The 27,636-nt window shown below is 60.3% G+C and overlaps 1 protein-coding gene and 1 long non-coding RNA gene across 9 annotated transcripts; one reads left to right on the forward strand and one right to left on the reverse strand.

The window, feature by feature from the left end:
• Positions 1–382: 382 nt before the first annotated feature.
• Positions 383–27,100, reverse strand: LOC140603947 (uncharacterized). Of its 8 annotated transcripts, none has more exons than XR_012006977.1 (8): positions 26,501–27,100; positions 23,287–24,389; positions 22,164–22,304; positions 21,456–21,568; positions 14,302–14,991; positions 14,051–14,214; positions 13,229–13,783; positions 12,552–12,896 (listed from the first exon to the last, which is right to left on the reverse strand). It is a non-coding gene; the product is annotated as an uncharacterized lncRNA (long non-coding RNA). The 8 variants fall into 8 exon arrangements; XR_012006975.1 differs by having other exon boundaries at positions 12,553–12,896; positions 14,051–14,448; positions 14,707–14,991; positions 26,501–27,099; XR_012006978.1 differs by having other exon boundaries at positions 12,554–12,896; positions 14,051–14,991; positions 23,287–23,450; positions 24,136–24,389; positions 26,501–27,098.
• On the forward strand, positions 17,476–19,213 carry GPIHBP1 (glycosylphosphatidylinositol anchored high density lipoprotein binding protein 1). The gene is made up of 4 exons (XM_072774770.1): positions 17,476–17,630; positions 18,077–18,199; positions 18,581–18,697; positions 18,830–19,213. The coding sequence occupies exons 1-4, from the start codon at positions 17,501–17,503 to the stop codon at positions 19,063–19,065; spliced, it is 606 nt and encodes a 201-aa protein (XP_072630871.1). The 5' UTR covers positions 17,476–17,500; the 3' UTR covers positions 19,066–19,213.
• Positions 27,101–27,636: the final 536 nt, after the last annotated feature.

Raw genomic sequence — 27,636 nt, forward strand, 5'->3', positions numbered from 1 at the left:
CTGCTGCGAACTATTATTGACATCCCCACCTTATAAGGAGGAGACCAAAGCACAGAGCTTGAGCTCCCTGCCCAAGGTCACACACTGAGCAGGTGACACAGCCCAGGTTGGAACTGGAGCAGCTTGGCCTCAGAACCTGTGCGCCTCGTGCCCCGCCGGGGCTCCGGGGGAGCAGAGGCAAAGGACACAGACAGGCAACCCACCTGGGAGCCTGTGGTTCCCGAGGGTTCCATTCCAATATGAGTTCAAAGTCAAAATCAGCAAACATCCAAAGAAAGAGGCCTCCAAAGACACCACAGAAGCAATGAGGAGGAACAGGTTTAAGTCTCCACAAATTTTCTAATCTGAAAGTGTTAAATATAGAATATAAAATTAACCTGCCTTGTGGGTTTAGGATATATTAAGGGAAAGAACAAGGAATATCAAAACTGACAGTGCTTAGCTGAAAAACGGAGAGCCTCTGGAAACGAGAAACTTTTCACTGAAATTAAAAGGTCATCAGAAACTTTGATTAATGCTAAATGAAAATAAAATCCTTTTGAAAAACATACATGGTGTGGCTTCATTTGTATGAGACGCCCAGAATGGAAAAATCCAAAAAAGAGAGAAAGTAGACATGCGGTTGCCTCCACTGGCGGGAGGAAGGAACCGGGGCTCCCGGCTAATGGTCAAGGGATTGCTTTTCAAGTGATGGAAGTCATGCAACACGTGGATGTACTAAAACCCCCTGAATTAGAAACCTTAAAAGGGTGAATTTTACAGCAGGCGAGTTACGTTTCAGTAAAGCTGTCGTGTAAAAAACAACAAACAGCAAATGCAGGAGGCGGCATAGGCGCAAGCGAGGAAGGAGCTTGCGAACTGGAATGTGAGTCCACAGAAATGATCAAGAACACGGTGCGAGGGGCGCGGAGGGGGACACGGAAGGAGAGGGGGCACACGGCAGGCAGCACAGAGGAGAGAGCCAGTGTTTGAAGACCCTCTGCCTCAGAGCCGGTGACAGGGGGCCTGGTGGCTCAGGGGTCAAGCATCTGACTCTGGATTTCTGCTCCGGATGGGCCCCCGTCGGGCTGCACACTCAGCGGGGGAGCCTGCTTGAGTGTCTCTCCTGCCCTCTCTGCCCCTCCAGCTCATGTATCTCTCTCTCTCTCTCTCTCTCTCTTAAAAAGAGGAAAAGAACTGGTGAAAGAGCATCGGGCTCCCTGCATGGAGCCTGCTTTTCCCTCCTCTTGTGTCCCTGCCTCTCTCTCTCTGTGTCTCTCAGGAATAAATATATACAATCCTTAAAAAAACAAAAAGAAACAGCAGCTAGGCAGGCAGCAGGACTTGAGCAGCAGTGGAAACCAAGACAGTGAGGTGAGTCCCCATAAGGTGCTCAGAGGACAGTAATGGTCCATTGAGAACTTTTCACACTGTTTTCCAAAAAAAAAAAAAAAAAAAAAAGTGCAAAATAAAATTTTCAGATAGTTAACAGCCCAGACAAATTTTTTTCAGATAAAATTTTGGAGATGTTGAGAGAGTTTGCCACTAGCAAGAACTTTTATTTTTTTATTATTTTTTAAAGATTTTATTTATTTATTCATAAGAGACACAGAGGGAGAGAGAGAGAGGGGCAGAGACAAGGGCTAGGGGGGAAGCAGGCTCCATGCAGGACTCGATACCATGTCTCCAGGATCATGCCCTGGGCCCATGGCAGGCGCTAAACCACTGAGCCACCTAGGAATCCCCCTAGCAGGAACTTTTAAAGAATGTACTACAGGAGGAAAAAATACCCCAGAAGGAAGGGCCAGCTACAAGAAGGAACCGTGTGCAAGACACTGGCTTACAAGGGGGAAACTGAGTCAGCCTCGTCGTCTAGGACAGCAGGAGCTCTGTGAAGTTGGAAGACTGAACCGGGAGCGACAGCATGTGGGGCGGGCAGCAGGACTGAGTCTCAGGGTCCTGAGCCCCTTGCGCTGTCTGAGACATGGCGCGGCTCACAGGGAGCTCTAGGTCGTGCTCAGACGTTGAGGATGCAGGGAAAGTTTCCATGGGACCAGCAGAAGGGCTGGGGTGCAGCGTCTCCCGTGGGAATCCTACTTGTGCAAAGGCTGGGCACGGAAACAAGGTCGGTGTGTCTGGCAACCAGTGACCCGGGGGACCGGAGGGACCCTCCGTGGCTTTGGAATCCTGTTACGGATCGTGGACCGTGTCCCAAGCACCGTAGTGGGAAGTCTCCGAGCTACACGTCACATGATACCCATCCGTGAGTGGGATGGTCAGTTGTGTGTCTGCTTGGCTGGTTCATTGAGCCCAGATATCTCGTCAAACATCGTTGTGCGTGTTGCTGTGAGGCTATCTTTAGACGAAATGAACATTTGTATCAGTAGACTTCGAGTGACGCAAATTGCTCTCCATGGTGTGGGTGGGCCTCGTCCAATCAGTTGAAGGCCCAAATAGAACAAAAAAACTGACTTCCTCTGAGCAAGAGGGAATTCCGCCCGTGGATGGCCTTTGAACTTGAACTGAAACACTGGCTCTTCCTGACTCTCCTGCCTGTTGGCCTGTCCTGCAGATTTAGGACTTGCCAGACTCCAAGTTGACGCACATGAGCCAACTCCTCAAAATAAATCTGTCTGTATAAATATACACATCCCACTGGTCCTGCTTCTCTGGAGAACCCTGGCCATTACAGGGCGCGACTTACGCCTGGGAAGTAAGGGCTGTTGGGCCCAAGCTCCCCGGGGGCTCTGTCCCTTTCCCCTGACGCCCCAGCCCTCCTGAAAGGGAGCTGGGATGGCTTCGAGTGCAGTGGTCAGCAGTGTGGCAGGAGCAGGGCCGGGAAGGGCTGAGGCCGGGCACACACATCAGCTGACACTTTGGACGATCTGATCCCTCTGGCTGCTGAGTTGAGCGTGGCCTGGAAGATTCTAGATCAGAACGAGGGGGCCAGTGAGGATTGTGGCTCAGACAGAGGGGCGGCACAGACACGGAGTAGGGGTACGGGTTCCCAAGACCTGGTGGGGCCAGGATGCTGCCTTCGGCTCTGGCTCGGGAAGCAGGTGGGCCCAGGGCAGGACGCTTCTCAAGTGCCTGCGGGGCTCAGAGGAGGGTCTGGGGTGGAGATGTCCAGCTGGTCCCAAGGGAGCAGGTAGATCACCAGGTGAGAAGGTGGGGGGAGGGCAGGGCTACCCCATGCCCCTGAGGTCACGCCAAGTCGCCGCACAAGCGCCTGGCGTTCCTCGGGTGGATGAGCGCCTCACCGCACGGCCTTGTTGCCCGACTCCCAGCAACCCTGAGTCCAGGAGCTGTGTTTCCATCTGTTCTCCTCTCGAGGCAACCGGTACCACTTTGGCTCAAGTCCCAGCAAGGGCCTTTCCCCACTCTGGTGCCACTGTTCTGCGGAGCCAGTCCCCCCCAGGCTATGCCCCACACCTCCAAGTCCCCCCGAGCCACCTGTGCCCCCGCTGTGCCCGCGGGACTCCCAGCAAAGCCCCAGTGTCCTCCCAGCTTTGGGAGACTCCTTGGCCCCATGCCACCCTCCCCCTCCCGTTCCTCCTCAGCCCTCCTCACAGCTGAAATGCACCCCACGCGCCCCCACCCCTGCCCAGGTCTGCATCTGCATCTCGCACAGGGGTGGTCATCCCCCCTCACCGCGGCACAATCGGCCCCTTCCAGGCTGGCGTCCTAGGGGCGTTTCTGCCACCAGCATCCAGCACCTGCACGGTGCCACCTGCCACCTTCCTCTGCACCCTCCCCGTGCCAAGGGTCCAGACGATCTGAGGAACATTCCTGCAGGGGGAGGTGCACCAGCAAAGCCTCAGATGGCCGTGCTCCTGCGCTTTCCTTCCTCTCAGCCCTTGCTCGCTCCTCACCTGGAACACCCATCCTGATACCTCACACCGGGGACACCGAGGCCCTCCCACCCCGCGCTTTCTTTTTGCCGTAAACGGTTCTGGGCCCCTTCCCGAGATGGACCATCCGGTGGCCCTGGACCAATCATAGGTCCTCCCATCCCCTCCTCCAAAGGCACTGCATCTCTAGGAGCCTGCCCCTGCCCTCATCCCGGCGCGGAGCAGCTGGGTGACCCTGTCCCCCGTGCCAGGGCTCCATGGTTGTCGTGCCCAAGGCCAAATCTCAGCACGTAGAGTCTCCTCAAAGACACCTGAACTTTCTGGATGCTCAGGTCTGCTCCAAACAACCCCTTCCCACACCTGAGAAGCTCCTGGGAGCAGCTGCACCGAGGAAGCAGCTGCAAGAAGCCCTCGGGGCCCCAGGGTCCAGGATGGGAAACGGCTCCCAGGGGGGCCCAGACTATGGCAGGGAAGGCAGGTGCACTCAGGGCTCCTCACAGCTCCCCTGCTGCCTGCACTCATGCACACATGCGCCCACACGCAACGCACGCACTCTCGTGTGCACACCGATGCCTTTCCACTGCCTCTCCTGCACTGGCACACACACGCTCACTCACACGCTGAGACCTCGCTCCCGGGGGGTGAGCCCTCTGGCTCCCGACACTGCACAGGGCTCTGTACTCTCATGGGCGGCTCATGTGTCACCGTGTCACCGTGTCATTGTAGCTGGCCTGGCCGGGGACCTTTCTAGGAGGCAGAGCAGAGCAGTGGGGAGCGCCAGGCCCCGGGCGCAGATGGCAGGCGACCACGGCCAGTGTGTGCTGCTCTGGGCTCTGGGCAGGCCGTGTGCTCTCCTGAGCCTCGGTCCCTCGTCTGCGGGTGGGGCAGCGCTGGTCACCGTCTGGAAGTGTGGCAGGGATCGCACACGATGCCGCCGGGGAGTGCTCACTGGGCGTCTGGCCCAGGCCCTGGGAGGTCAGCACCCAACATGGTCATCCGTTCCCGCTGCGCCAGAGACAGTGGGGCCCCTGCCCCGTGGAGGCGGGGATGACTGGGCAGACAGAAAGGTGGCTGTGGAGCCCTGGGAGCAGTTCTGGGAGCCATCGGGGGCGGGGACAAGGCCTTGGAAGGAGACACTGAGCCAGGGCCTGGGGGGATGGGGCTGCCAGGAGCTCCCAGAGATGGGAGAGCAGGAGTGTTCCGGAGAGGAGCCAAGTGATTTAAGGGGAGGGAGGAGAAGGGAGGGGCAGGAAGGGTGGAGGGGGGAGGAAAGAGGGCCCCACTGCCCTGTCCTGGGGCACTGCCCTGGGGCATGGGCTGTACTCAGCCATTTGCTCCTAGTGAAGAGGGGACAGAGAGACAGAGGGACAGACGTCACTATGAGACAGGATTATAACAAGACTGACGCAGGCTCCCTCCCACTCCTGGACCGCTCACCCTGGGGAAGCCAGCTGCCCTGCGGAGGGAGTGAGGCTCCCCAACGACCCCCCAAGGGGGCTGGATGCTGACCCCCCCCCAGGGCCCCCTCGGATGAGACCACAGCCCTGACAACAGCGGACAGCAGCATCCTGAGGGCCCAGCGAGGCCGGGCCTGGATTCCTGGCCCTCAGACACCCACCCAGGAGCACGAACCGTATTGTCTTAAGCCCCTGAATTTTGGGGTAAGTTGAAATGTAGCAAAGGATAGCACGGGCGGGTAGGGCCTGACGTGGGCATGACGTGAGGGAGCAGATGTAGGCGTCTGAGGACTGGTGCTCTGGAGGCTGGCGCCAAGGCCTGGGTGCGGCTCTGGGCCGTTCCCCAGAGAGCACAGCCGTTGCCCTCGCCCTCCCGAGCTGGGTGGGCTTGGTTGCCAGGGAGATGCTGGTTCCTAACCCAGTTTCCAAGCTGCTCAGCTTCCTCCCAGTGCATGTGGGTCAGCTTCACCCTATCAGGATCTTTGCAAACAAAGAATAATAATCAGTCCTGATTAGCAGCTGATTAGAGAGGGCTTTCTTGGAAGAAGCCTTGAGTAAGCGCTGGGTAAGCGCCACCGAGGAGTCCCTGTGCCGCTGGCCCTGCCCTCTGGAGCTGGGGAGGCTCTGATCTCTGTCCTCCCAGCCGCACCCCCCCCAGCCCCCGGATCCTGGGGAGGAGCCGAGGCGCTCCCCCTGCCGGGCAGCCCAATCCCCAGCTTACCCTCAGGGCCAGGGTGATGCCAGTGGGCCGTCCCACAGCAGAGGCAGCTCCCAGGTCAGGACCAGGGACAGCGTCAGGAGGCACCGGAGCCCCTAAGGCCACAGAGGCAGCAGGACAGGCGACTGGGCCAGGCCCTGCAGGAGGGGCCGTTGCTGGGGTCCTGCCTGAGACAGGCTCCCAGAGCCGCCTTGTGTTTTGGCCAACCCTGTCAGAAGCCCTCCCAGCCAGCCACGGTGGGCGACATGGCTGCAGTTCCCCAAAGACTGCCCTGCCTCATGGGGAGGGCCAGCCTCTCTGCCAAGGGGCGGCAGGGACACGTGTGCCACACGTCAAGCCTTTCCCGAGGCCATCCAGCCTCAGGGAGGGAGAAGGCTGCTGACCCCAGGAGCCCCCCAGAAGAGTGGGGGCACGCTGTGTGCTGGGCTGAATGGTGGCCCCAAAAAGATGTCAAATCCTGACCCCCAGAATGTGAACTTCTGTGGGAAGGTCTTTTGTGAAGGAGAGTAAGTTAAGGACCTGGAGATGAGGTCCCCCCGGATTTAGGGTGGGCCCTGCCCCCAGCACCTGGCGCCCTTGGCCAGGAAAGGAGAGAGTTGAGGCATAAACACACGGGAAGGGTGACACGTTCTCAGGAGGGCTGTGGCCATGGGCCGCCCACCGCCTGGAGCCACCAGCTGCCTGAAGGAGCAGGAAAGACTTGGCGCATCTTTGCGGTTTTCAGGCCCCACGACTGTGATTTGCTGCGGGAAACAGACTCAGGGTCCGAGGCGCTGCATGAGGTGAGGCGCAGGGATGCCTCCAGGCCAGACAAACAGCAGAGTGAGGTCCTGGCCAGGCCCCAGCTGGGGTGAGGGGCGTTGGAAGGAGGGCAGGCAGCAGAGCCTCCACGTGGGAAAGAAGCAGGGCTCCAGCTCCGGGTGGGGGGGCTCCCCCCAGGCCCCCCGGGACCCGCAGGGCCGCCCCCAGGGCACAACCCCAGCCAGCCAGCTCTGCCCACCTAACATGGCCTCCAGTCCCCTACCAGAGCGACACTCACTTGGCATGGGGAGAGGGCGGGCCACTCTCAGAGCCCTCCAGCTCCTCTGCCCCCACCTCCGCTGCAGCCCTACCCCCTGGCTTTCCCATGGGGTCCCCCCACCAGGCCTGACCTTTCCCTGCCCCCGCCCCTGGGAGGAGCTGGCGCTGAGCTCCCCCGGGGTCCATGTAGGGACCCCAGCAGGGACCCCAGGCAGAGGAGCGTGTCCCCTGCTCTCCACTCCCCGGTCCGCCGTGCAGAAAGCCAGCACACAGGCCCGGCTGCAGGGCCTCAGCCCCCCTGAAGCTCCCAGGGGGTTCAGTGGAGGGACAATTGATGTTGAGGATTTTTGCTCCCTGAACGAGGTGCTCCAAGAGCGGTGTGGGGAGGGCAGGAGACCCTAGGACACCCTCTGAAGAACCCTGCACGCACATGTGCAAACACACACACATGCAAACACATGCACGGAGTCAGGCACTTGTCCCCAAAGACTAGAAAAGCCCACATCTTTGGGGAACACCCCCCGGTGTGGGACGGTGGGAGGGTGGCCCCAGCTGAAGGGAGAGATGGGGGCAGGGGTCGAGGCCCAGAGGGGAGACCGAGCCAGCTCCATCTGCCTGCTGGCCCAGCAGTATTCTGGGAGCTCTCCATCCATCTGTCATCCTCCCCAGGCCTCACCTGGTGGGGACTCAAGCATCCCTCACCTGGACCCCTACCTGGGCCTCACCTGGGCTCCTTGTACCCACTCCCACCCACGCCGACCCATCCTCTAGGGGAGGCCAGAGCGGCTTCGGCAAATATCCCTGTTTAAACATTTTGGGGGCTCCCGACTGTTGTCAAGATAAAGTCCAAAGTTCCCTGCGGGGCCCACAGGGCTGCAGGGCTGAACCCACTGCCTCAGCTCCAATCACAGTCCTTTTTTCAGCCCCTTGGAACTGCCAGCCTCCTCTCGCACTCAAGCCCCAGGTCCCAGAACAGGAGTGTGTGGACGGTTGCATCAACTCTGGGATTGGGGCCCAGCCCACCCCCTCTGGGGTCCCCACCCCAGTCTCACCCTGGGATCCACCTTGTGCCAGAGAGGGTGAGCCCCTCAGCTCATCGCTGTGGGCAGACACCCTAAGTCACATGGGGCTGCCCCACAGGGACACTGCGGTGCACCCTCCTCCCTGTTGGGCAGTCGGCTCTGACATATGCATTCAGGAGGCACTGTCCATGGCCAGCCTGGGTCACCCCAGGCCCGTTTCCAGTGGCTAACATGACCAGGCATCAGACTCAGAAAAACACATTGAATCCTGGGAGGAACCACGAGTAAAATAATGTGCCAACCTGTCAAGCACGAGCACCCTGAACATATGAGAACTCAGCCCAAGGACACCCTGACCAGGACTGACGTCCTAACAAAAACAAAAATAGAGGGATGCTGGGAGGCTCTGGGGTTGAGCGTCTGCCTTTGGTTCAGGTCATGACCCCAGGGTCCTGGGATCGAGTCCCGTGTCAGGCTCCCTGCATGGAGCCTGCTTCTCCCTCTGCCTGTGTCTCTGCCCCTGCGTGTATGTGTGTGTCTCATGAATAAATAAGTAAAATCTTTTAAAAATTTCAGTAAACCATGCTGTAAACAGATGACACTCATCGCGGCTTTCTTGTTCCATTGACAGGGCCCTAGGACTTTCAGAATGGTCAGTGAGCACTGGCTTCACTGAGGGTCACCAGCTGCATTAGCCCCTAACAAGGGAGTCGGCTTGTAGCGGCAGCTTTAAAGCCAGGCAGTGACGTCTCCTCTCCAACCACACCGGTCCTAGACGGCACCTCCTTCCAGTACATAATCTGTTGCTTAGTGCAGCACCCTCAGTAATTATCTGAGCCTGATCTTCTGGAGAACTGGTTGCAGCTCTGATGTCAGCACTGCTGGTTTGTCTTGTACTTGCCTGTTTGGAGACAACTTCTCACTTCTCTCCTTCAACCTCGAGAACCTCTGCTAGCTTACAGCTTTCCCCTGCAGGCTCCTCATCTCTCCCAGCCCTCCTGGAATTGAAGAGAGTGAGGGCCTTGCTCTGGGTTAGGCTTTGGTTCAAGGAAATGCTGTACCTGATGTGATCTTCTATCCAGACCAGGAAGACTTTCTTCCTATCGGCAATAAGGCTGGTTTTCTTATCCTTCATGTGTTCACTAGAGAAGCACTTGTGATTTCCTTTAAGAACGTCTCCTGTGTGTTCACAGTGTGGCCGTGTGGTGTAAGAAAAGAGGGCTGGCTCTCCACCCGTCTGGGCTTTCCACATGCCTTCTCACTAAGCTTGGTCATTTCTAGCTTTTGACTTAAATGAGATATGTGACTTCTCCTTTCCCTGGAGCACGAGGGGTTATCGTAGGATTATTAACTGGCCTACTTTCAATACCAAAATATGACACAGAATCACAAAGTGAGCAAATGCTATCGGATAAAGTGTGAATAGACTTGCTGGCAAGGTTGCCACAAACTCATTTGTAAAAAAAAAAAAAAAACAAACAAACCACAGTATCTACAAAGCCCAATAAAACAAGGTGTTCCTGTCGGTATTTCTTGTTACAAATCACAATACCACAATGCTCTACTACTGTGACTCTTGGAGATTTTCATAACGAAACGTTTACATGTGGAGCAGGGCTAGACCTTGTCCCCATGCATCTCCTCGACTGCATAAGGAAAGTAAAAAAACAAGTTACCTAAACTTCTGTCACTAACTGAATCTGTTTTCTTTAAAGTTAGTACACAGAGTCCCAGACACCAGAAAGGGGATTTTGGGACCAGTCATGGGAAAACAGGAACATGGGGCACAGAAGAGCTTGATCCCAGGGCCCCGCTCGGCTGTAATAGTGTTTATTATGCAGTTTTGACCCAGTGTTGAGTCCCGGCTGTCAGTTCCCTCTCATGGGCACATCCCAAACACATCTCTCATCAGGCTTCCACACTTCAGACTCTGGTCCCAGGGCTGGGTACCAGACAACCAGGATCTGCCCCAGTGCCTAGAGATGCCAAAATTATTAAACAAGCCAGTCTGCAGGGATCGTGTAAAACCCAGCTACCCAGCCCTGATGGCCATTCAGTAGCCACTCCTGCAGCCTCCTGGCTGGCACAGCCCCTGGTGGTGCCCCTATAAGTCACAGAGATCTGACTTCCATCTTTCCCAGTGTCACCCTCCTGTGTCCCACCATCAAAAGAACCTTTACATTTTATAAAACTGATGTAGAAGGACCAGTGTTCAGGTCCCAGTGGTTCTGCTTACCAGCTGTGTGACCTTGAGCCTGCTCCCTTGGCTTTCCCATGTGAAGATGGGAAACATGCACAGGGTCAGTACCTGCACTAAGTGAGCAGGTGCAGGTAGAAATCTTGGTAGAATGCCTAGCTTCATAAACACTTACATGATTCTTCCCTACACCCCCAGCTCCTGGCATGGAACTGCACCCCTAACCTTGCCCTAGAGGTCATGCACGCCAGCATCATTCTGACTGGACATTGGCAATGAGCACCACACCACCCCCTTGCTTCCCTGATGGCTGACTTCTCAAGGTAAAGTCATTGCAGTGGCTAATGCTCCCACTGACTCCAGAAGAGCCAGATAAATCACAGAAACCATCTTGTTTAAACTCTAGAGAACTAGGGAAATAATAAAGACAAGAGGAATGAAAATCCAGACACAGCAGATCTGCAGACCAACCCTCTAAACAGCCAGTCTCCCGAGTGCATGATGCCTTGTGATTGCTGATACCTTGAGGATTTGACCTTGGTCAAGGTCAAACCTCAGTTAAAGCCGAGGCCACCCCTGGGTGACAAAGAAACAAGCAGGCAAAGTTAGAGAGTTGAGAGGACTCCAATGTATGGTTGGTCTCATATAAATTTTGGAATCTGCTTATCAGTTTCCACACACAAGAAGTTAAAAGCACTGTGAAGCACTACTACACCCGCTGGAATGGCTACAAGTTTAAAAATTGACAATACGAGTGTTGGTAAAGTTGTGGAGCAACTGGAGCTCTCCTACAGCACCAGTGGACACAGTGGGTAAGATCGTCCCTACAACACCAGTGGCGACAATGAATAAGAACTCCTACAACATGGGTGGAGACAGTGGGTAAGAACTCCTACAGCACCAGTGGAGACAGTGGGTAAGATTGTTCCTACAACATCAGTGGAGACAAGAGTAAGAACTCCTACAACACAGGTGGAGACAGTGAGTAAGAACTACAACACCAGAACTCCTACAACTCTTACAACAATGGGTAAGAATCCTACAACATGGGGTGGAGACAGTGGTAAAAATTCCTACAATATGGGTGGAGACAATGGGTAAGAACTCCTACAACACCAGGGGAGACAGTGGATAAGAACTCCTACAGCAGTGACGGAGACAGTGGCTAAGAACTCCTATGACACCAGTGGAGACAATAGGTAAGAACTACAGCAGCAGTGGAGACAGTGGGTGAGAATCCTGCAGCAGTGGTGGGAGGTGAAAGGCAGTCCATAACACAGCTGGCACCTGCAAGTCTCAGCCCCGTGTTCACCCAGTGGACATGAGGGCTTGTCTACACCAAAGCACGTGTGCCGTGTGTGCAGAACAGCCTGCTTCATAAAAACCCCAGACTGGAAACAAGCCCAGTGCACCCGCATTAGATCAAACACCAGCCTGGAGTTCCCGCACCGCGTAACACCCCCTGGCAACAAAAATGCATGTGGACAAACCTCGGACACACGTGGCCCCAGGGTTGGTGGAAGTGGTCAGACACGAAGCAGCTGATACTGTACGAGGCCATTTACATGAAGTTTGGAAACAGAACCAACATATAGTATTCGGGGTCAGAGCAGTGGTTACCTTCAGTGCTGGACACTGACCGAGGGACCCTTCTGGGTTCTAGAATGCTCTGTTTTGGTATGAGTGGTTGTTACTGTATATACGTGTTTTCATCAACATGTACACTTAATGTTTGCACACTTAGCTGTATGAACATTTTATCACAATCTTTTTCATGTAACAAAAAGACATGTGCTAGAATGTTCACAGACAAAAACCAAAAACTGCCCGCAGCTCAGCAGCTGTAGGGTGGATATAAAAACCATGATGTGTTCCCAGGACACAGCAGTGTCCAGCACTGAAATGAAACGAAGGACATTGGGACTCCTGGGTGGCTCAGTGGTTGAGTGTCTGTCTTCAGCCCAGGGCATGATCCTGGGGTCCCAGGATCGAGTCCCACGTCGGGCTCCCCACAGGGAGCCTGCTTCTCCCTCTGCCTGTGTCTCTGCTTCTCTCTCTCTCTGTGTCTCTCATGAATAAATAAATAAAATCTTTAAAAAAAAAAAAAAGAAGGACGTCTAAGCTCCACAATGTGGATGGACCTCCCAAGCCAGACCGCGGTAAAGTCCAAACACGAAAGGGCACCTGCGGTCGGCCTCTAATTAAACAAACAGGTTTCAGATAAAACCTTGTTTTTTAAGGCTAATAGCTTACAACTTTCCCACCTCACCCTCCTTCCTGCACCCTCCTTCCTGCGAGAACCCTCCGTCATGCACAACTTCTCCCTGCTTCCCTCTACTTGCTAGACGATGGGATGGTGCCTGAATCACGCATCGCTTAATCAAGCCAGCTAGATCTTCACATTTACTCCATCGAATTGTATTTAACACTTAAAAATAAAACCACCAGTTATTAGGGGCCAGCAGGAGGCACCTCCACAGAACAAAGCAGGGGAGGCTCTTCCATAGGGAGAGGGGCAGGCTGGCAGGAAGCATAGTGGCCCCTCATCAGCTGAGCCGTGACAGTCTCTCGTGGGGTTTGGGAGGAGGACCCCTCCCTGTGTGGGGTGGTTCAGCACTCACTGCCCGTGAGGTGCACCTCTCGGTGCTGGGCCTGCAGTTGAGGAGAGAAGTAGGGCTGAGGCACCCCTGCTGGCCTCCAGGCTCCACTCTCAGGGGGAGGCTCCTTTTATTAATTTGCACACCATGCAGGTGAAGACCTGCCACCGCGGCTGCCACGAATCCACATGGGACCTCTCCGGGCCCGGTCACCCCCCTGGGGGCAGTGTCACCCCCCTGGGGGCAGTGCAGCTGCTCTGCTGCTGGGAGGAGCTGGGCAACCCGCTAGGCCTGCGGTCCGGCCCCAGCCCGGAGCCCTAGGAGGGAGCTCGTGCTCAGCCTGGGGCTTCCCTGGCTCCGTGACCCCCGCCACGTGCAGACCCCTACCTGGAGCTCCACCATCAGTGTCCGTCTTCCAGGCCCCCAGGGCTTGCACAGGCACACACACACTCCTTCCTTTGCAGGCGGTGCACAGGCCCAGGGGGGTAACTCGAATGGAAGACGGCAGCTGGGAGACCTGGGTGCAGGGTGCTGGGAGTCCTGCACGGCCTCCTGTTCCTCCCCCTTCATCCAAACAGTAGAACGTGCGCGTGCTCCTCAGCGCCTGCTGTATGCAGGTAATACTTTCCTGACTCAGGACACAAAGAGCTTCTTCGTGCCTTCATGTGGCTGCAGAGAACCCCTGCCACATTCTTTTCAGTTTTTCTTTCTTTCTTTTTTTCTTTTTTAAGATTTTATTCATTTATTCATGAGAAACACAGAGAGAGAGGCACAGACACAGGCAGAGGGAGGAGCAGGCTCCATGCAGGGAGCCCGAAGCAGGACCCAATCCTATGACTCCAGGATCACGCCCTGAGCCAAAGGCAGGCTCCAAACCGCTGAGCCACCCAGGGATCCTTCTTTTCAGTTTTTCTGTCATGTCAGCATGAGGGAGATTGATTTCTATCGAGACAACGTAAACAACACGCTCCATGTGCCCCCGACCTTAGATTTTCCCAAGGGAACCCCAATGTAAAGCACTGGCACCCCAGGCGTCTGGGGGCTGCCAAGGAGCCCCTCCGCAGGGGTGGGGGGTGGGGAGCAGGTCTCGGGGAGGCAGAGCCCGGGGTCCCTCCAGCGCCCCAGGAGCAGCGGGGCGGCCGGTGGGCAGGATGCTCTGATGGAGGCCTGTGCTCAGTGCGGTTTCACGAGACCCGCAGGCGTGCTTACACGTGAGAGGAGAAGAACCAGTTAGCCATAGCTCGCCGTCTACCCCAGCAGCTGCACCCCGACTGCCCCCTCAGGAAGTGAAGCCAGGGTCCTGACGGGGTCCCGGGTCAGGTCCGCACAGCGAGTCACCGCAGCCAAAGCCAGCCAGGGTCCCAGCACTTCCACTACAAAATGCAGTGGATCCATCAAATGGAGTATTATCAGCGTTAAAGAGGAGGGGAAATTTGCCCCACGCTCCGACCCGGGTGCACCTGAAGGCATGACGCCGAGTGACAAGAGGACACACATTCCCGGTTTCACTTCCACAAGGCTGCGAGTCACCAGGTTCAGAGACCGCAGGGAGACGGTGCTGCCCGGAGCTGCAAAGGGAGCTAGTGTTTCCCGGGCAGAGCATCGGTCTGGAACGATAGAAAGTTCCAGAGGTGGATGGTGGGGAAGGTGGGGCAACGGGAGCGCTGACAGGAGCCGCCGGGGGCTGTGGGCAGCCCTGCAGAGCTGGTGCCAGACACCAGGGACCCCCGGACCCCCTCCACGTGGGGCTCACAGGGAACGGGGAGCTGGGAGTCCCGGGGTTGATATGGGGGGCCCGGGGGGGCGAGGACTAGAGACAACTGGGGTGCGGATGTGTGCCAGGGGGGTCGGGGACACAGGCTGACCGAATGAACGACTGCAAGCCCGAGGGAACCGATGGCTGAGCTTCTGAGACCCGGAGAGTCAGCTCACAGGCTCCTGGTGTGGCCTGTCCCTGGGTCGCCCCCCACGGCTGCTTGTCTCTCAGGCCTGGGTTCCCGGGAAGAAGGGGGCTTGTGCCGCTTTACAAACCCCAGGAGCGGCCTGCCTGGATGAGAGAGACCCCCCAGGAGAGACCCCTCACGGCCCCCTGCCCGCCTGGGTGACAGGCTCTGGCCTCTGCTCCAAGAAGGAAGCCTCTTCCTCTGCTCCTGGGGACCGAGAGCATTATCTGCAGAGAGGGTGGGGAGCTCCTCCCCGGGGCAGTTGCAGCCCACACGGCCCCCCAAAGCCCCATTCCCCCGTGTCTGTGCACAGTAGCCAGCCAGGTGCCCCTCCTGTCCACACAGCTGCTAGACCTTTGCCCCTCCGTCAGAAACATTGTTCACCCTTCTCCGGGTCTGGGTCTGATTCAACGTGGGGAGGCTGAGGAGGTACAGAATAGGGACTCAGAGCTTGAGACAGAGCAGCACCGTATCCCTGAGGAAAGCAGGGCCCACGCCCCCCATCTCCTCTGCCAGGCCAAGAGCAAGTACGGCTGGCCGGCATGCCCTGCCCACGGTGACACTGAGGTCTGAGCCAAGGCTGCTGCTGCCAGGGAGAGCAGGGTGACCCGCGGGCTTCTCTCGGCTGGAGGACAGCAGGCCTGGGGGGCGGGGGAGCCCCAGACCAGCAACATCCACAAGGCCGCCCCCTAGAGCCAGGTCTGCCAAGCTGGGCGGAAGGGGCAGGGCCGGGTCCACACTGTGCAGGGCTCTGTGGGCAGGGTCTGGGGCCCTGGGGCTGCCTCTGGATGTGGGCTTGGCTAAGGGACAAGGGCTCTGAGCCCAGGGCCCAGGCCAGTCAGCATGTGGGCTCTAACATGGGCCTCAGCTGCCCGTGGGGCCACCAGCCCAGAGTCCTGACTCTGGGAGTGTCTCAGGAGCCAAGTCCCTGCATTGAGGGTCTGCAGGAGGTGCCCCTGCCCCAGAAGCCTGGGATCAGGGAGGGGCCCCTATCAGGCATGTTTTTGGACCAGAACGTCTGAAGAAGCCTGGGTCGGGAGAGGGATGGGCGCACACACACCCCGACCTGGGGGCCTGGGGTCCCAAGGATGCCAGGTGTCTGCCATCAGGGTGTCGGGTAGGGGCCCTAGCTCCCCCAGCCTCGACGGACCTCGTGCACACACATGGGCCAAAAGCCCTGGCCACCTGCTGCATCTGCATGGGCAGAACTGGACCTGCTCCTACCCTGGATGGGGCAGGGGGCACCAGAGTACCTGCAGGGGGCGGGGCTGAACGGGGGCCAGGGGGGTAGCTGGGCCTGAACCCTACAGCCCCTTCAGCCCCTCGGGCTGCTGAGCAGCAACAGCAGTTCATTTTAATCAGTGAAGTAGGCGGGATTGTTATGATCCCTGCAGGCTCCTCACAAGTGCTGGCCTGTTGGGGGGCAGGGGCACCGGGGGCACCAGGGACACCGGGGGCAGGGGAACCCCCTGGGCCTTCCTGGGAACAGCCCAGGGGCAGGGGGCGCAGCCTCCCCTTGAGGAATGAAGACGGGGGGTACAGAGCCGTGACCCCCAACAGATGGGACCCTGGCTGGGGAGTGTCCTCGGCCCCGGTGTGAGGATGGACTGGGGGCGGCTTCCTCCAGAAACTGAGGTGGCTCTGGGGACAGCGAGAGGGCTTAGCTCCCGAGGACTCAAGGAGGGACAACACCTCGGGGAAGCCAAGACTTCAGAGAAGTGTCCTGAGGGATGGAGGCAGGCGCTGTGCTACAGGCCCACGGGCACCGCTCCCAGGGCCGAGACATCCTCTGCCGACCCTGAGGACCAGGGGACCAGGGGGCGGTCCCAGGCTCAGGGGGAAGGAGCCAGGCCCCAGGGCCAGCTGGCCTCAGCCCTGCTATAGGTGGCCGCACAGAGTGTCCACCCGCCTGCTGACAGAGACAGTGGCCCCAGGGGAGCCAGGGGAGGGCCAGGCGCTGAGGCACCAAGCCCCAGGCGGCTCCCCGATAACCCAGCCCCACTTTTCCATTGCCCCCAGTGGGGGGAAGCGGCTCTCAGGACGCCTTCAGGCCTGTGCCCGCAGAGAGAGAGCTGGCAGGGGCCAAGGCGCCGGGAAGGCAGGCCCGGGGTGCACTCACTCGCAGGCAGCTTCACCCCTCCACCACCTGCTCCAGCCAGCAAGCAGCACGGAGAGAGCTCCCCAGGGCAGGGGCACCCTAAGGTGGCGGGGACAGGGCAGGGGATGGGTGATGGCTGGAAGGAGTCTGGGAAGTGACGTGTAAGCAGGTGAGGGGATGAGCCATGGGGATCTAGCCCTCCAGGCAGGGGTGAGGGGTGAGGGGACAGGGGACAGGGGACAGCAGAGGCACAGGGAGGACACCCCCTGTGTTTTCATTTCATTTCATGCATCCCTGGACAGTGGGTGAGGCTGACTGAGTCTCAGGGGACGGGTGAGTGATGTGCAACCAGAGGGTCCAGGAGGGCAAGGTCCGGTGACCACGTAGCCAGGGCCTGGTTCCCACGGGTCCAGGTTTGCTGGCCGTGCCCCCCCAGCAGAGGCCGGGCCAGCCGAGCATGCAGGGGGGCAGGACGCCCCCCGCGATGGCTTCCTGTCCCCCAGGGCCCTGAAGTCAGGGGGGAAATGGCCGTCCCTGGCCTGCTGCCTGGCACTGGGGTCAGTGTCAGGCCCATTGTTTGAGGCTGGAGCTGGGGGGGGCCTCCGGGAAGCCCCTGAGATGGCCTCTGTCCCACTTCCCACAGATCCAGAGCCCGAGCGAGAGCCGGACCGCGCAGACCCCGCAGCGCCCGGCGGGATGACGGCGCTCCCGACTGTCCTGCTGGCCCTGCTGCTGTGCGGACGGCCAGGTACCGGGCAGGGCCACCCCTGCAGCGAGAGGGGACAGCTCAGTGCGGCCAGCGGGGGCCTCGGGGTACCCGGCCTGGGGGCAGGACGCGGCATGGGGAGAAGGGGGCGAGGCTGGAGTCTGAGGCCAGAGGGAGGTGGACGTGGGTCCCCAGACCCCACCTCTTTGAAAGGCAGGCTTCAGGGTTCCCTGCCTGTCCCCCCTCAGTGTCCTTTTCTGTCAAACAAGCAGGGTTTACGGCGGGGGGGGGGAACAGGTGCTGGAAGGGACAGGCCCCCACAGCCAGTGACCGGCAGAATTGGCAGGGTCACCAGCTGGGAGCCCACGGGGAGGACAGAGTGGGGAGGAGGCGGCGGAGGGGGCGCCGGGCAGGGCAGGCGGGGACGCAGCACTGGGCCCCGGGCCAGCCGTGGGGGTTTACGGGCGTCCCTGTGTGGCACCGCACAGGGCGGGCGCAGGACAAGGAGGAAGAGGACGACGACGCAGACTTTGGGCTGGACGGCTACGACGATGACGACGACGACGAGGAGGAGGAGGCAGCCAGTGTGAACGCCGGCGGCAGGGGCCAAGGTGCCCACCCCCCCAGGGCTCAGGCACCCACCCCTCTTTGGCAACACCGACCGAGCCTCCGCCTGTGACCTTGGCTTGGGGGCCGGAGGGCAGGGGAGAGGAGAGAAGAGCCCTAACGGCGCGCACCAGCTGTGACCCTCGGCTGCCACCCAGAGCAGGGAGCCCGGAGCAGGGGTGGCTTCTGGGCAGGGAGGCTGAGCAGGAGTTCCCGGGGCAGAGACGGGCGCAGGGAGGCCCAGCACGGGTGACCCCCCCCCACCCTCGAGGCTCCGGGCTGGTGGGCAGGGCGGGGAGGGGAGGGGGGACAGGCCAGTCCTGAGGAGGGGAGCAGGAGGGCCTGGGCCTGGGCCTGACCCCCCCGCCCCCACCCCGTGCCCCCAGCGCTGCTGCGGTGCTACTCGTGCCAGTCCCTGCACAGCGGGGAGAGCTGCGGGCGAATTCAGAACTGCATCCGCAGCCACAGCTTCTGCAAAGCCGTCATCTCCCACGGGAACACGGGTGAGCCCGTCCCCTACCCCCACCCCCACCCCCACCCCCACCCAGAAGGCCTTGCACCCCGGGAGGACCTGCTCCCCATGCCCAGCCGTCCAGCCTGACGGCGCCTTTGTCGCCCCACTCCATCCCTCCCAGAGTCGGGCCCTCTGACCACTTACTCGGCGTGGTGTGCGGATGCCTGTAAGCCCATCACCAAGACGCTGGAGGGGACCCTGATGACCCTGACCTGCTGCCAGTCGGCCCTCTGCAACCTCCCACCCTGGCAGGACCCCCTGGGCCGCGGGGCGGGTAGCCCCCAGGGCGACACCGCAATGGTGGCCACTGCTCTGCTGCTCAGCCTTCTCCCCGGCCTCCAGGCCGTGGGGTCCTGAAGGGGGACCCGGGGACCCACCCCCACCCCCACCCATACCCCCACCACGGCCTGGCTCACACCCTGGACGGGTTCAACCACAGGGTTGTCCAGTGCCTCACCCACCCGGCCCCCACCCCAGCTGTGGTGAATAAACTCGGAGCATCGTGCACGGTCCCGCCAGCCCTGGTTCTGCTCAGCCCCTCGGCGTTTCCTATTTCCTGCCCCTCTGGCCTCCCGGCCACTCCTCCTCCTCCTCCCCCCCTACCACTGCCGGGGGCAGGGTGAGGGGCCAGGGCCAGGCCTCGGGGGCTCCCAGGGCAGGTCCATATAGCCCGGGTGCAGAAAATACGCATCCTATGCCGAGGAAGGCGGCCACATTCTCCTCCCACCCCTGAAACACCTCCACCCACGACTGTTGCCAGGGTTCCTAAGATGAGGACTGGGCGGGGGGTGGGGGTGCCCAGTGCCCTCTCTAGCCAGGCGGCCACCACTGGCTGCTGGGCTCGTGGCCTTCCTTGACCGGTGCCCAACAGGACCCTGGGATAGGAGGGAGGAGGCCTGGGTCTGGGCCTCAGTTTCCCCATCAGAGCAGTATTGAACAGGCTTACAGGACCCCTCGATCCCCACCAACTCAGCAGCCCCTGGGGAGGGAAGCCCCGAGGCCTGCCCTGCACATCAGGTAGCTCCGGCAGGTGGAGAAGCCTCCCACTCTCCGCTTTCTTCTTTCCTTATTAATGAAAAGCTCAAGGCCTCCCTGGGGGCAAATCCCTGGGGTGGAGGAGACAGGGGTGTTTTTCCTCTCCTTCCTCCCTCCTGCTGCTTGGAATGCTGGCTGGGGCTCCGCAGCCACTTTGCACCATGAGGCAGCACAAGAGGCTGGTGGGGCAGCATGGAGGAAGGGGTGGAGATCGCTGGTGACCAGGAGCCCCACACTGCCTACCCCGGGACCCCTCTCCCTGGGAGGGAAACCAATGGCTGTGGGGTTGAAGCCAGTCTCACGTCTCTGCCATTGCCTCCTTGCACACTGTCACACACGCACTCCTGCAGGTACCTACACTCTCGTGTTCCCTCCGCCAGGGCGCACACTCACCGACACACGCTCACCCACACAGTGCCCACTAAAGCACAGCAGATAAAGCACAGCTCGGGGGTCACCCTGTCTGGTTTAAATGTTCGTTAAGGCCACGCCCCACGCCCCCCCACCTGGGTGAGCCGTGCCCGCCTGCGCCGTGACCCAGACGAACCCCTTCACCTCCCTACGCCCCCACTGCCCCAGCTGGGTCTCCTTGTCTGCTAGGTGGCAGGTCGGTGGCGCCCCAGCAAGCCCGACACAGGGGTGGGGCCAGACGAGGGCCAGGACGCAGCTGGATCCCAGGCCAGGTCCAGCCCGAGGCCCCAGTGCACTGTCCCCAGCACGACATTTAGGCCCAGGAAGGAACTGCCGGCCGCAGGTCAGGAGGTGGTTCGTGGGGCCACTGCCTCCCAGCCAGCCGCATCCTCCCGGCCTGGGAGCACGTCCTGCTGGGTCGCCACATCCGTGTCCCAGAACTGCCATCGCTGTGAGCGCGAACCCAGGGGCCCAGCGCGCTCCCTAGGGCTCTGGAGGTCAGAGGTCTGAAATGAAGGGCCATGTTCCTCTCGGGGTCTTTGAGGGTCCACCTCATGCACTAGCCTCCCTGGGTGGAGGGAGGCCCGTGAATCAGCGTGTCTGGGACAGCTTTCCAGAAGACATTAGAGTCTGAGTAAAAAGAGGGCCCCTGCCCACGCGGGTGGGCCTCACCCAACCCACTGAGGCCCAAATGGAACAAAAAGCTGGAAAGGGCAACTCCACCCTCTGGAGCTGCCCCAGACCCCGCGGCTCCCGCTTCTGAGGCCTCCAGGCTCCAGCTGGGCCAGTACCCACGCTCCTGGGGCTACAACCTGGGACCCCTCGCCTCCACGCCCCCTGAGCCAGTCCTGCGGCCACCGACCACCCACACCTGCCCTGCACGCCCCACAGGCCCGCCTCTCTGGGGAGCTGCGCACCTCGCTCTAGGGGAGCAGGGCCTCCGGCCTTCCCTCCTGGCCGCCTGACCCGCAGCTCCCAGCACTTCCTCCACCCTCCCACCCCTCACTCCTTCTCCCTCAAATCTCCCTCCACCCCCATCCTGAAGGCCTCTGTGATGACCTAATCCAGGACAATCTCTCATCCCAAGAGACCACATCTGCATCACAGCTGCAAAGTCCCGTTGCCCGAGAGCCCACACATCCCAGTCTGCGGGGACTAGAACGCGGGTGTCAGCCAGTCATTACGGACTCCGCACCCCCCAACAGCAGACGCCCCACCGGACACCTGCCGCGCTGGCTGTGTGCTGGGCCTCGGGCCCACGGCGGGTAAAGCCCAGGCCCAGGGCCTGCAGAAGGGCTCACCTGGTCACAGGGGCCACAGCCCGAAGTCTCAGCCGCGGGTGGCCCCTAGCAGATCTCCTGCCGTCCGGACGCGCCTCAGCTACCCTTGCCTTGCCTGTTGCTAGATTCAGCTTCTAGAGAACCAGGATTTTCCAGGTTGAATATACGATGGGTCGGTGGGGGAGGGGAGACAAACCATCCAGGGGAGGGACAGGCTCCCCCACCCTGCCCCCGGGGCATGGCCCCCCTGTGTCACCCTCCGCCTGTGGTGGCAGAGTTGCCGGGGTTCGCGTGTCTCCAAGAGGCAGTCCCCCAATTCGCACACACCCTTCCCTCCACCTGGTGCGCCAGCGCCCACCCCCAGCGCTGGCTGTCGCTGAGCTGGGTGTGGTGCCTGAGGCCAACTCGTGGGACCAACCCTAACCACACCTCCCTCCCCGGAGCTCTGACCACCTGGGGACCGTGGGTATCTAACACCCCCAAGGAAGATGCCACTGAGGATGCAGGGCCCCAGGGCGGGGGTGGGGGTGGGGAGGGTGCCTGGCGCAGGCAGGTCCCAGGGGTGCAGGGGAGACAGTGACAGAGCCAGAGGGTGACAGGCCCCCCCTGAAGGCACTCCCCTTCGGGCACTGGGGCTGCCAAGGTTACCCCAGCGCTCACCCTCCCTTGGAGCGCAAGTCTGGGGAATGGGGCTGGTCCACACCTGCGGGTTGTCTCTAACTCACTGACCTCAGCGTGCATAGGCCTCCCCAGAGAGGCGGGCCTGTGGGGCGCGCAGGGCACGTGCGGGTGGTCGGTGGCTGCAGGGACTGGCTCAGGGGGCGTGGAGGCAAGGGGTCCTAGGCTGTAGCCCCAGGAGCCCGGGCCCATCTCCACATTCCCGCGGAGAAGCAAGATGAAGGAAGAGGAGAAACACAGGTGGCACCACCCCACCTGTGCCCACGCTCCCCACGGTCCCGCCCCGCCCATGCCGCCCTCCCCCCCACCCGTGCCCGCCTTCCCCACGCCACGCCATGCCCGTGCCCGCCCTCTCCACGCCCCGCCCCGCCCGTGCCCGCCCCTGAGGTCTGGGCCCCAGCAAGGGCCTTCTGGACCTCAGGCTCTGTGCTCACCCAAGAGGACGCCTTGGCTCCCCTAGTCTGCGGACTGGGACAGTCCCCAGTGCCGTCAGCTTTGAGGAGCGGGAGACCCATCTAATTGCACCCGGAAGGACCCCCGTCCTGGGAGCATGGAGCCCAGCAGCCCAAGCACCGGGGTACCCCCGGGACTCAGCAGGGGAACGCTCTGGGTGGACTCCATCTCCTGAGCAAGCGTGTGGTCTTCGTGGCCGCCGTGGAGGCAAACTCCAGCCCAGCCTGGACCCTGGGAGCCTGGGCCGCGGAGCTCTTCGCCTCAGGCCCTGGGTATTCCAGGGCCCGGTTTCCAGGTCCGGGGATTCACCCCGGGGCCCGGATCCTCACTCAGAATCCACGGAGTCGGCTCCTCCAGGGACCCCGCTCCTGGCCCGAGACCTTACCCTGGGCTGCAGCTGCCCTCCATCAACCAGACCTCAGGCTCAGGCTGGCACTGGTGGGGGGCAGCCCCAGGGGACCATGACCCCCCGAGGGGCACTGATTCAGACCACGCCTCTCCCGGGTATGCAGACGGCACTGCTGCATGTGGGGCCCTGTGTCACCGGAGTGTCAGGGGGTACCCTGCCCTGCCGGAGGCTGAAGAAGGAAACTCCAGGGTTGAGGGGTACACTAGTCAGCTCCGGCTGCCGGGAGCACCAGACCCTGGGGGCTGAAATGACAGAAACGTCCCATCCCACAGTCCTGGAGGAAGAAGGCTAGGATCAAGGTGCCAGCGGTACCGGTCCCTCCTGAGGGCTCTCTCCTCAGTGTGTAGACACCGTCTTGTCCCTGTGGCCTCACAGGGTCATCCCACGGTGCTTGTCTGCATCCTGGTCTCTTCTTGTAAGGACACCAGTGGGCGTGGATCAGGGCTCTCAGTGACTTCCTCTACCTTGATCACCTCCTGCAGCACAGTCACCCTCTGAAGTCCTGAGACCAGGACTCAGCAGATGGATTTGGGGGACACAATCCAGCCCCTAAGGAGGGCCTGAGACAGAGCTAGCTCCATGAGGGCGCACAGAGTGGCGTCAGGCCTGAGCTGAGCTTAGGGTGGTGATTGCCAGGATGGGGGAGATGGGGCCTAGTGGTGATGGCCTGGCCCAGGTGGGGACCTGCACAGAGATGGGGGGCCGGAGCACAGGAATTCAGCTCGCAAGCACCAGGCCCTACCCAAGGCCTCCTGCTGGCCTCCTCAGTACTGTCCACCTGTCTATCAGGGTGCCCAGTGACCTGTCACGGCTGCTTGTCCTACCTATAGCCCCCACTTCAGACCCCCAGCAACCCTACCCCCACCACCAGGATTCCCCAGGGTGCCCCCCCTGCAGAGTCGGTGGTCTCTACGGTGACTGGGCTGGCTCCAGCTGCAGGGGCTGTGCTGCCGTGTGCCTGCGGACCCCAGTGCTTGCCCCACAGGGGCCCCTCCCGGCCAGAACGACTTTCCTACCGGGGTCTTTCCCACCGCACCCCAGGCCTACTGAGAAAATTCGTAAAAGGAAACCTCACTAAAAGGGAAGTCGGGAGTTTGGGCAGGGGGAGCTCTCATGCCCTCCCACCCTCACCAACCACAAATCCGAACCACAAATCCGAACCACAAATCCGATGGGAATGGAGCGGCCCTCCCCACGCTACTGCGTTCCTGCTCCCTCACCTCAGGGCGGGAGGAAGGAAGGTTTCCTCCTCCCCTGGCAACAGCCCAGCCAATGAGAAGCCGTCACACATCCAGCTCCCAGTTTAGTCCAATGGGCTTTCAGTTGACAGCAGCCCCTCGGCGCTCCACTTCATCCTTTGCGGGGCACACCTGCCTGTGGTTTTGCTGGCTTTGGCTTGCAGTTCTCTGCCATTCCTGAAAAAACAAAACAAAACAAAATAAAACAAAACAAAACAAAACATTTTTACTGGTAAAATAACTGGAAAATGTATTTTATTTTTTATTTTTATTTATTTTTATTTTAAAGATTTTATTTATTTATTTTTTTTATTTTATTTTTTTTTAAGATTTTATTTATTAATGAGGGACATAGAGAGAGAGGCAGAGACATAGGCAGAGGGAGAAGCAGGCTCCATGCAGGGAGCCCGATGTGGGACTCGATCCCCGGACCCCAGGATCACGCCCTGAGCCCAAGGGAAGGGCTCAACCGTTGAGCCACCCAGGTGTCCCTGGAAATTTTACTTTTAAGCTGGAATCATGCAGAGGCCCCGCCTCTGCCCTGGAATCAGCATCACGGCACTCCCGCCCCGCCCCACCCCCCTAGGAAGGTCGTGGCAGCCGTGGGTGCTGGAGCCCCGCACTTTCCCTCCTCAAAGCAGCAAGGATGTTCAGCCTCCATCGGCACACCCCTGACCCCGCGGCTACGCCCAAAGTAGTCTGTCCTCCAGACGCCAGAGCCCCTGGTCTGGACAGGCCTCCTGGGCAAAGCGTGCCCGGTGCTGGTGCTGCAGTGGGTGACCGCAGGCACCTGCGTCAGATCCTCTTGTCTAGACTGAGAGCTGGGGGCACGAGGCACCCCTTCCAAGAGCCCTGCCTACCCGTGGACGAGGAAGGACACCTGTGTACCACAGGCTGGTAGCACAGGACAGGGAGAGGCCGCAGGGCCTTGGCCCACCTGGTGAGCCTCCAGAGCCTGCCCTTCACCCCAGGACACGTGCAGGTCCTTGAACCCCCGAGGGTGCTCCTTAAGGGCCTAATGCTGGAAACTTCTGGAGTAGATGGCATGGGTCAAGGCTCTGCCCTGCGGCTTGGATGCTGTCGAGAATCTTCCTGGGAGCTGCTAAGACAATAAGGAGCCCGTGCAGCCCCAGGGCTCACATGCTGGCCAGGCCTCACGTCGGAACAGGCCACTTCCCAGCTGGGTGATCTCGGCAAGCCACATAGCCTCTCTGGGCTCAGTGCCCTTTCCCACAAAACTGGAGGAAAGCAGGACCCATCTTCTGGGATCCCCGTGGAGGCTGCCAAAGGTACCAGCAGCCAGGCTCTGGTGCTCTAGTGCCAGGGGTGATGTGGTGGTCCCTGCTCTGACCCCTGGAGCTGTTCCTGGGAGGGGGCAGGGGGTCCAGGCTCTCACACTCTTGCCCCTCCCAGCATTGAGTCCATCCGGTCACCCCCCTCCCTTCTGCTCCCCTACAATGGCCCCTGACCTGGAGAGGACAAACAAGCACACTGGGCTGAGGGGCCCCTACCCAAGCTGTCTCACCACCCCTGGGGCCACCTCAGGGCCCTGTGTGCCCCCATCCAGTCCTGTCCCCCGGAGCAAGCCCAGGACCTGTCAGCTGGAACAAGGGGCGCAGACACTCCCTGGGCACTCTGCCCCTGCAGCCTCCATCCTCCCCAGGGGTCGCTGGGACTCCTCCCCTCTCCGGCCCACCCTTGGCTCCCTTGGGTCAGCTGCCATTGTCCACGCACCCCCCTCACCGCCACCTGGGGTGGTCTCAGGACTTCCTTTCTCCCAAAACAGGAAGCAGGTGGCCACGGTGCATTTCCTGTCCTTGTTCCCCCTATGAGAACCAAGGATGAGGTGTTGATCCCAAAGCAGGACGTCCCTGAGGATGCAGCTTACTGAACGCTGGCCCTCTGGTGACCACCGGGTTTGCAGGAGCTGATGGACCCCGGGCCCACCTGGAGCCTCCCACCTCCCGTGTGGCTCCATGTCGCCTGACACTCAGGCCTTTGGGCCTCCGGGGAGGCTCGCAGCTCAGACGCGTGTCCTGCCTGAGGGCGCACCAGGGAGGGTGCACAGGGCTCTGTGGGGGGCTGGTGGGGCGCTGGTGGCTGGCTGCAGGGTCTCAGAGAACAGGGGGCAAGGGTTGGGGGGAAGTCTCTGCATGGCTCCCCTCACCCCACATCCTCCCAGAAAGAGCCCAAGATGAGCAGTGAACACGGCCGGCCTGTGCCAAGACTCAGCTCTCCTCCCCGCCTCAGGGGACGCCCCTGAGGGGCCCAGTCCCCTAAACCCTGACCTGGGAGCATTCTCTGATGAGCCAGCTGTGGAGACGACGGCTGCAGGAAAGCCTTCCGTGCCAGATGGCTGCCGGCCACATGGTCACACAGCCCCACAGTCAGGGAGAAAGGGAAGCCGCGCAGGCGCCACCAGGCCTCTGGGCCCAGGGCGGGCCTGACCGGGAACTGGGAGTCCCCACTGGAGGGAAGTGGGCAACGCCCCCTGGCCTGCTGCCACTCTGCCAACACCCTCATAATGCCCCTCCCTGTGAGCCTGTCAGTGGGGCGCCCACATGGTGCAGATGGGTGAGCATCGGGCTCCTGATCTCATCTCGGGTCCTGATCTCAGGGTGATGAGTTCAGGTCCCGGGTTGGGCTCCGTGCTGGGTGTGGATCCTAGTGATGAATGAATGAATGAGTGAGTGAATGAACGAATGAATGTTAAGCCTGTCAGCCGATGAACACGGGGAGGATCGTGTAATTGGAGGAGCATCCTTCCCACTCGGCTTGTCCTAAAGTGTAGGCTCGAGGGGTAAACGGGTTAGCTTTTCTGTGTAAACGGGTGTGACCCATAGTGGAAGAACGTGCCCCCAGGTGAGGGACCAATGTTTCTTGGAAGAATACGAAACCTGAGGGCGCCACTCCTGGGTCTCCCCCTGCTCGGCGGCCGAGGTGTCACCGAGCCCCTGCTTGCATCCCGGCCTGTGTCGGGACAGCGGTTCTGGATGCTGGCTGCTCAGTAGAACCATCTGGAGCGCTCTCAAGTTATACCAGTGCCACTTGGGACCTCTGGAGGTGGCATCGGTAGCACCTGGAGCTCTGCGGGGGTTTCAGAGACGGCCTGACCAGCACACCTGCTCCATGGGGCCTGCTCACCGACTGCGGCGGCCACCGGGGGCCTCCACGGCCCCGGGGCAGACTTCACCCGCTCTTACAGGGCACCTGCAAAAAAGGTTTTTTAAAGGACTCTAAGATGATTCTAAGTGACCGTTTTACCGCGGTCCAGAGTGAGATGCTGTCAAACAGCATCACTCGCCACAGAGACAGCGTTCATGAAAGGAAGCGGCCGTGGACGTGGGAACCTCATTCTGCCGTATTTCAAGAACTTGCTCCCCACCCAGCTTGTGCAGAGCCTCCAGCAGCAGGAGGGCGGGCT

Source organism: Canis lupus, chromosome 14, assembly GCF_048164855.1.
Source record: "Canis lupus baileyi chromosome 14, mCanLup2.hap1, whole genome shotgun sequence".
NCBI lineage: Eukaryota > Metazoa > Chordata > Mammalia > Carnivora > Canidae > Canis > Canis lupus.